At 32.8% G+C, this 8576-nt stretch overlaps 2 protein-coding genes across 3 annotated transcripts in view; one reads left to right on the top strand and one right to left on the bottom strand.

The window, feature by feature from the left end:
- Positions 1-481: 481 nt before the first annotated feature.
- On the bottom strand, positions 482-2681 carry LOC127731248 (uncharacterized). The gene is made up of 2 exons (XM_052240272.1): positions 2548-2681; positions 482-2223 (listed from the first exon to the last, which is right to left on the bottom strand). Exon 2 carries the CDS (start codon positions 2214-2216, stop codon positions 654-656), a length of 1563 nt encoding a protein of 520 aa, XP_052096232.1. The 5' UTR covers positions 2217-2223; positions 2548-2681; the 3' UTR covers positions 482-653.
- Positions 2682-2758: 77 nt separating this feature from the next.
- The window catches only part of LOC127731247 (serine/threonine-protein kinase Nek10-like), a 53816-nt gene continuing 47998 nt past the window's right edge, over positions 2759-8576 (top strand). For both annotated transcript variants that reach the window (XM_052240271.1, XM_052240270.1), the window contains exon 1: positions 2759-2803. The gene's annotated coding sequence lies outside the window, so the exon portion shown is untranslated. The remainder of the gene's footprint in view (positions 2804-8576) is intronic.

The following is an 8576-nucleotide window of genomic DNA, read 5'->3' as shown; positions in this document are numbered from 1 at the left end:
GTTGTTCCAACTATGGTAATTGTTTAAAGCCAATAGTGTAATACACAGTTGTACCAACTAGGGTAATTGTTTAAAGTCAATAGTGTAATAAACAGTTGTACCAACTAGGGTAATTGTTTAAAGCCAATAGTCCAATGAACAGTTGTACCAACTATGGTAATTGTTTAAAGTCAATAGTGTAATAAACAGTTGTACCAACTAGGGTAATTGTTTAAAGTCAATAGTGTAATAAACAGTTGTACCAACTAGGGTAATTGTTTAAAGCCAATAGTGTAATAAACAGTTGTTCCAACTATGGTAATTGTTTAAAGCCAATAGTGTAATACACAGTTGTACCAACTAGGGTAATTGTTTAAAGTCAATAGTGTAATAAACAGTTGTACCAACTAGGGTAATTGTTTAAAGCCAATAGTCCAATGAACAGATGTACCAACTAGAGTATTTGTTTAAAGCCAATACTGTAATGAGCAGTTGTACCAAATAGAGTAATTGTTTTTATTCAATAGTGCAGCAAATAGATGTTAAATATCGGATTAATGTTTAAAGTCAATAGTGTAGTATCAGATGTACCAACTAGGTAATTATTTGCTAGTAAATGAATTTTATCAAAAAAATTTATGATTTCAAAGTCTTGAATTTTAATTTTCTAATGCTTATTTAGAGGAGTAAGAAGAAAATGAAGGATAAGATATGATTTCCATGTCACCAATGGCTACAGACTTTACACTCAAATTATCAAGTTTTTGTTTTATCAAAGCTTCCAGCTCTGGTAAGATGTAATATTTTGCATCACTCAAAGTTTCCTCAAGAACACTTTCTTCATCAGGAATGCTTGCAATTGCTTTTGGACCATTTCTAAGGTAGTTTAGAATATGACGAAAATGAGTTCCATCCCTGTCGAAAAAATAGCTGCCATCTTTGCCAGGCTTTGCAATATAGGTCCCACAAAATAAATGAACAAAGACAGAGTCTTGTACATTAGTTAAAGTTGTCAAGGAAGTTGTAAACTTTTCTCCTCCTATATTAAGTATGATTTGAGAGTCAGTTATAATGTTTTGTTCTTGTACTTTTTTCCACTCTAATTCAAGACGACACTTTTCTTTCATGAATGAATCTAAGCCATCTTTATACTGTACTAGTTTTTGTTTCAATTCATCTTCTCTTCCCTTGATTTCTCGTTCTTTTTTCATCAGAAGTTTGTCTTTCTCATCTGACTGCTTTATCTTATTTTCCATTTCCACCTGGATTATATTTGTCTGTGAAAGCTTTTCATTTACAATATCCTTCGCTGTATTAATAAGAGTTGCACGTTTGTCCAAGGTTATATCAGTTACCTCCCTTGTGAGTTCATCAAGGCAATTGGTGAAAATTTCATCCCAGTGATTGTTGATTGTTGCCAAGGTAACAATACTCTCACACTCTCCTCCCAAGTCTACATCATACTGTATCCAACCATCAGCATCTTTTTTACTGTGATATAAATCGAAAGATAAAGGTTCTATGGCAACAATAATTTGAACCTTCCTTTCTGCAAATAGGAATGGATCTATTGTTCCATTACTTCTTGAAAGTGTCTGCTGGTCTCTCTTGGACAGGAATTCAGACAGCCAAGTGAGATATTCTGACAATTTGGCAACAACTGATACTGAGACTTTGTCAAGATTATCAAATACAATTTCATTCCCATTTTCTTGCACAATTAACCATAAACGACCTTTTACCTTTGATGAAAAAGCCAATCTTTTTCTTAACTGATTTTCTAAATATTCAAAACTGTCCCAAGCATACAAAGTAACTGACCTATAGGATGATTTGTCGTCAATATTTGAAAACATACAAGTAGAAATTTCTATATAATCCACTTCCTTTTTACTTAGTACTGAATGTTGAATGCTACCATGTATTATTGTCATGTAAGATGAGAACACTGGATGCCTTATTATACTACATTCCTTTTCAATACCATACCATGTGACCAATATTTTCCACCATTTCTCTGACAAAAACACATTTTTTTCTACTTCCAAATCAGACTTTAGAGGTGAACAAGTCAATTCATTAGAAATGGTTACAGTATCAGTCATGTTCTCAAACTGTTTTCTGAATTCTTCCATCCATTGTTTGGAAACACCATACATCCACTGATCGGTTGCATTGACTTTGTCTATTTTGTCCAAAATTCTTTTTTGAATAGAAATCGATGGACATCTAAACATTTTTAAACTGAAAAAAAAAGAAATTAAGTTTAAAATTTAGCAATTGAACTTTTTAAACCATTTGAATTCAAATGACCAGGGTTAGGTTTACTGAATTTTTTATGCAATTATGACTGCCCACCTTCTCCATATGATTTTGATGAGGAAAAAAAAAAGTTTAAAAAAAATGGTTTTATAAAAAAAAAATCCATGTTCCTCAAAAATAAATTGAATTAGGTCAGATTAAAGTGAAAATGAAAGTACAGAAAAGGTGGGCGTGGCATTTTTTCTAGAACGATTAACATTATTCCATTACAATTTTGGTACACAAAACGTTTTACATTATTTTCACCTTTTTTAACGAATTACAGATGTTCTCGTCTGACATTTATAACAATTTCCTGCATAATAGTTTTTCGTTCCTTCCGTTTTGACGATCTGTTTCCTGTATACGGTAATAAGTATTTTATACCAGTCTGTGCTTCCTGTCAGCTGGTTTAGAAAGGTTAATTTTAATTGGTTATTAAAGTTTTGCAACAGAATGTTTGATTGGATCCTAGTAGGTTACGAAAATGTCTGCAGGTGATTGATTTTGCAGGTAAAATCAGGTATGTTTGTTGACAATTTTCTTTGATTTCGAACTTTTAAACGATAACCGCTGTATAGACTGACAAATATTAATTTACAGGAAACGAGAAAAAATTACCAATATGTTTTTTCGTTGGTGAAAATTGATAAGATAATGTCTTACTTCTATTTAGAAACCCTGATCTGTCAATAATATTCAATCAAGCGAATCAAAATACCGTTATGTCTTGTTCAGTTGGTTAAAAGCTCATTTGAGTTGTGTTTAAGTATTGTAAGCCAGGCAGACTTTGAATAAAGCTTATTTTGTATCATGTGTATCAAGTCTGTCAAGCTTCAAACAGGTGCAGTAAATTATAACTGTTTGAGCTTATTTGAGGATAGTTAGTAATGCCCTTTACCGTCAGGCGTAAAACGGTCATTTTCGGCTACCGTTAGCGTCAAATTGGTTAAAATTTTACCGTGATTCGTCAAAATATCCTTATCGTGATTCGTCAGGGGTCCCAAATAATTATCGTTATATTTTTGGAAAAAAATGAACATGATTCGTCAAAATCAGTCGAATTTTTTATCGTTTAAAAGAAAGTGTACATTTTATCGTCATGCACCAAAAATTACCGTTAACATCATTTGGCAAGAATTTTTACCGTTATTCGTCATGAAGGTACCCCTATTACGACCCTCCTGTATATGTAAAGCAAAATATTGTCCTATGAAATATTGCCCCCAAGGCAATATTTCATGACTATGTATCATGAAATAATTGTCCTCATCTATGAAAAAATGTCCAGGGAAGGACACATTTACATTGTGAAATTTTGTCTGTATCTAGACAAAATTTCACACATGAATACTATGAAATTTTGTCCTGTTAAAGAAAGGTTATATTTTGTGTGTATTGAGACAATATTTCATATACAGATTTTCATGAAATTTTGTCTCATGAAGGGGAGGTTGTCAACATATACCATGTTGGATAATAATATTTTATTTGACTGACAATAACAAATAAACACAAATTAATTGTTTAAAAATAAATTTATGACCGGAAATGTGTGGCTGTTTAAGGCAAAATGTCGGGTCAAAAAGATCGAACTTCCAATTTTGAATTATGTTAAAATGACCGTCTCTTAAGGAAGCCTTGAAAATTAAAAGTAGATGACCGTTTCATGCTATTCCCAGACGGACAATGTCCGGTAAATTTATAAATGTCCGGAATATATGACTGTTTTGGAAGCCATGGAATAGACCCCTGTTTCTATATATATATATTATTTTGTTTTTTAATTTTTTAACATATTTAATGTTTTCTTGCTCTTTTCAAGGGCAGGAAAGATCGAAAACTTCAATATCGTACACCTGCTCGCTTCTGGCATTTTATGCACTATCTGTCCATTAAACCATACAAATTAGGCAATGTATGGACCAATAAAAGACATACCTTATGGTCTCTGTTAGTCAAGTGGTTTGTATAATGTTTGCACAATCACGCTGTACAGACATTACAAAGTTTCATTCCTTAGCTATATTTTTTTTAGTCCATTACGGGTGACCCAAGTGGACATCAAATGCATGTGCTGTATTACTCCAAATGCATTGAATAAATCATGAAGTTTGAAAGTTGTTTACATTTATTACCACCAAATTAAAAAAATATGATAAACCTTTCAAAATTATTTTCAATACATTTGGAGGCATACTGCACATGCGTTGGATGTTCTGAAAATTTTAAATACACAACGACACTGGCACATGACTTGACTTTTTTGATTGTTTATTCTTTACATTTCAAGTCTTAGAAGTTTCTGCTGTCAATGGCTGTATGTTAAATGAGGCTTGGTAAAATATTTTTAAAGCAAAAAAGTATTTTTGCAACACCTATAACATGTATAAGGGATTCCCAGAAAAGACTCCAAATCTACCTTAAATTGCAGATTAAAAGCAGAACCTTCCAAATACTGCTTATGAATGTAAGCTCTACATGTGTTAAATGTTTCCAAATATAGTACTCTGTATATACATATATGTAGTTTTTGAATTAAAATAATATAATTTGAGTAACTATGCATTTGCTATAAATCTCTTCAGTTTCAAATACTTTTATTTTTGAATTATATTCATTTTGAAAGGACACTTTTGCAGTCAGTTTTGTTAGTTTAAGCTGTGATTGATAGAGAAATCTGATTACAGATCCTGTGTGTCCAAGCTTTGCTTACAAGGATATGAAAATGCTCTATTATACTTTCTGTATTAAAACCTTTCGGGATCCTATTGTTTTTGTCGGATTAATACACACCTTCAAAAATTTGAAGGCTGAAATTCCATTGGCTGATGTAATAATTACCAGAACAGTGTGTTGTCAGATCCTTGTAAGCATTTTTAGCAGGATCTGTATCTTAATCAGATTTATAATAAAGCAATATCTATTGGTATCACGGTCAAGTTAACAATATATGCAGTTCCAATTACCTGACTGATTTTAATTCTTCCCCAAAACCATTAACTTTTTACCAACCATAGACATTTTCTGAATGTTCACTTTTGTCAATCTTATTTACAGGTCACTTGTATTTAACAAACTAATTTAAACAGGTTCTGTAAATATACTGTTATATTACAGAGCTACAATGTAATATAACTCAATTAGGAGTATTAACAAGGGCAGTAAAAACCAGTTGCAGTATTTTCTGCCAAACCTTGCCTTGACCGGCTTATATATTTCATTGGAAATAAGGTGTCAGATATGATAATCTAACCCAAGTATACATGTATTTGCTACTCTCCCATCAAGGTCAATCTTCATGATTAACCACAAGCTCAGTGGAAGTCCTATGAACTAGGTCAATCTTCATGATTCACCACAAGCTCAGTTGAAGTCCTATGACCCAGGTCAATCTTCACAATTAACCACAAGCTCAGTTGAAGACCTATGAACCAGGTCAATCTTCACTATTAACCACAAGCTCAGTTGAAGTCCTTTTTTGTCTCGCCTTGACAGAGACTAAAAGCGAGTGCATAGGTATGCTGTTTCCGGCGTCGGCGGCAGCGTCAACAATGTATTAGTTTGTGATTAGGTCTAGTTCATGGTGAACCACTAGTGGTAGGTCAATGATATTTGGTATGCAGTTGTATTAGCATTGGCACATCTCATTACCCTGGAGATTAATAGGCCCTGCCCCCTCAGTCAAGGTCTATTGACTTTGAAACTATGCTTAGTTTACATGTATTAGCTTGTGATTAGGTCAGTTTATGGGGAACCACTAGTGGTAGGTCAATGATATTTGGTATGCAGTTGTATAAGCATTGGCATATATCTCATTTCCATGGAGATTATTTGGCCCTGCCCCCTCATTCATGGTCTATTGACTTTGAAACTTTTGCTTAGTTTTCATGTATTAGTTTGTGATTAGGTCAGTTTAATGGGAACCGTTAGTGGTAGGTCAATGATAATTGGTATGCAGTTGTATAAGCGTTAGCACATCTCATTTCCATGGAGAATATTTGGTCCTTACCCCTCAGTCATGGTCTACTGACTTTGAAACTATGCTTAGTTTACATGTATTAGCTTGTGATTAGGTCAGTTTATGGGGAACCACTAGTGGTAGGTCAATGATATTTGGTATGCAGTTGTATAAGCATTGGCATATATCTCATTTCCATGGAGATTATTTGGCCCTGCCCCCTCATTCATGGTCTATTGACTTTGAAACTTTTGCTTAGTTTTCATGTATTAGTTTGTGATTAGGTCAGTTTAATGGGAACCGTTAGTGGTAGGTCAATGATAATTGGTATGCAGTTGTATAAGCGTTAGCACATCTCATTTCCATGGAGAATATTTGGTCCTTACCCCTCAGTCATGGTCTACTGACTTTGAAACTTTTGCTTAGTTTACATGTATAAGTTTGTGATTAGGTGAGTTTAAGATGAACCACTAAAGTTAAGTCAATGATATTCGGTTTGCAAGTTTCATTTCCATGGAAATTATATAACCCTACCCCCTAATTATGATTCATTGACTTTGAAACATTTACATAGTTTACAAGTTAATGTTTGTGTTTAGGTTTGTTTAAAGGGAACGACTTATGAAAAGTCAATCGTATAAATTTGGTATGCAGTTGTATTAGCATTGGCACATCTCATTTCCATGGAGATTGTTTAGCCCTGTACCTTCAGTCATGGTTCATTGACTTTGAATATTTGCATAACTTACATGTTAAAGTATGGCTATTTTAATTTCAATATTTGCATTATCAAAATAACAAATAAGCGAGACACATCTCTGTGTTAACAGTTTATTTACTAAAAGAGACAATAATTACAAAGCAACAGCAAGTTTATTTTCTGGTCTGTTAATGTACTTCTTTTTAATTTAGAATTACATGTAAACTAAGAGAATACTGCCTTTTTGACCCCTCTATTGAGAGAATAAGCATACAATTGTAGGGTCAAAAGGAGGTCCATGCAAATGCAGATATTTGAACCTGAAATTAATTTTAATGGTTTTCAATGATATATATATATATATAAAATGACTGAATAATATAGCCAACGATAAATCTTACGGGGCGATGGATCATATACAATATATTATAATTATAAAATATGAAAACTTACTAATAACATATATCTCATTAAAAACAGCACATATCTACTTATATACATGTATATAGAAAGTATCCTACTTAATCAACATTCCCATATGCAGATAGAGTAAGGGTTTCCATCTGAAATTACATACATGTAAATAGCCAGTGTGCTACTATTAAAAGTTTGTTAAACATTTACAATTTAGAAACCATTTTCACCTTTCTTTCAATGTTGTAATCTTGGCAACTTAAATATTTTTGTTTTAATTTGAATTTTTGACCTTAAAACATGATAAGAGTAACAATACAAGTATTGATATAAATCACATCCTGTTCCTCTTCAAACTGAATACCTTGTAACTGAGATTATCTCACACTATCTCAATGTCAAAGATCTGCCACAAAGCCAATCATTATTTTGTTACTGAATTGAATGTGGTAGGTAAAGAACACTGAGACAATAACAAAATATATCAGGGTAGGTAAAAATGACATCTTTCTATATATTGACCTCTATATGGTTTTTTCTTCAGTCAGTTGATTGCTGTCATATTGACGTAAATGATGCATTTTCTTTTATTCATATCTTTTGGTCACCAATGTTGTACAAATTTTCTAAGGTTTTTTTTTGTTGGATTGCTGTCTCATAAAAACTCATCAAAGATACAAGAAAATTGCCATTGATCTATAAGTGTGTTAACATTTATCGTTTATTTCCTGATTCAATATATATTATAATTTATTTAAATAACTAATCTAATATTGAATGTTCATACATATATTGTACATGTACTTTTAAACTGAGTTTTACTGTGCGTATTGCTGTGTGTTTGTTTTTTCTACATTGCTAGAGGTATAGGGGAAGGGTTGAGATCTCACTAAACATGTTTAACCCCGTTGCATTTTTGCGCCTATCCCAAGTCAGGAGCCTCTGGCCTTTGTTAGTCTTGTATGTTTTTTAATTTTAGTTCATTTATATGTAAGTTTTGGAGTTTAGTATGACATCCATTTTCACTGAACTAGTACACATTTTTGTTTAGGGGCCAGCTGAAGCCTGCCTCTGGGTGCAGGATTTTCTCTCTGTGTTGAAGACCCATTGGTGGCCTTCGGCTGTTTTCTGCTCTTTGGTCAGGCTGTTGTCTCTTTGACACATTCCCCATTTCCATTCTCAATTTTACATGTACCGGGTAGTAGTATAATTATATATTTC

The sequence above is a fragment of the Mytilus californianus genome, unplaced genomic scaffold (genome assembly GCF_021869535.1).
Source record: "Mytilus californianus isolate M0D057914Y unplaced genomic scaffold, xbMytCali1.0.p SCAF_2, whole genome shotgun sequence".
Lineage (NCBI taxonomy): Eukaryota > Metazoa > Mollusca > Bivalvia > Mytilida > Mytilidae > Mytilus > Mytilus californianus.
This window is presented reverse-complemented; position numbering and strand designations above follow the sequence as displayed.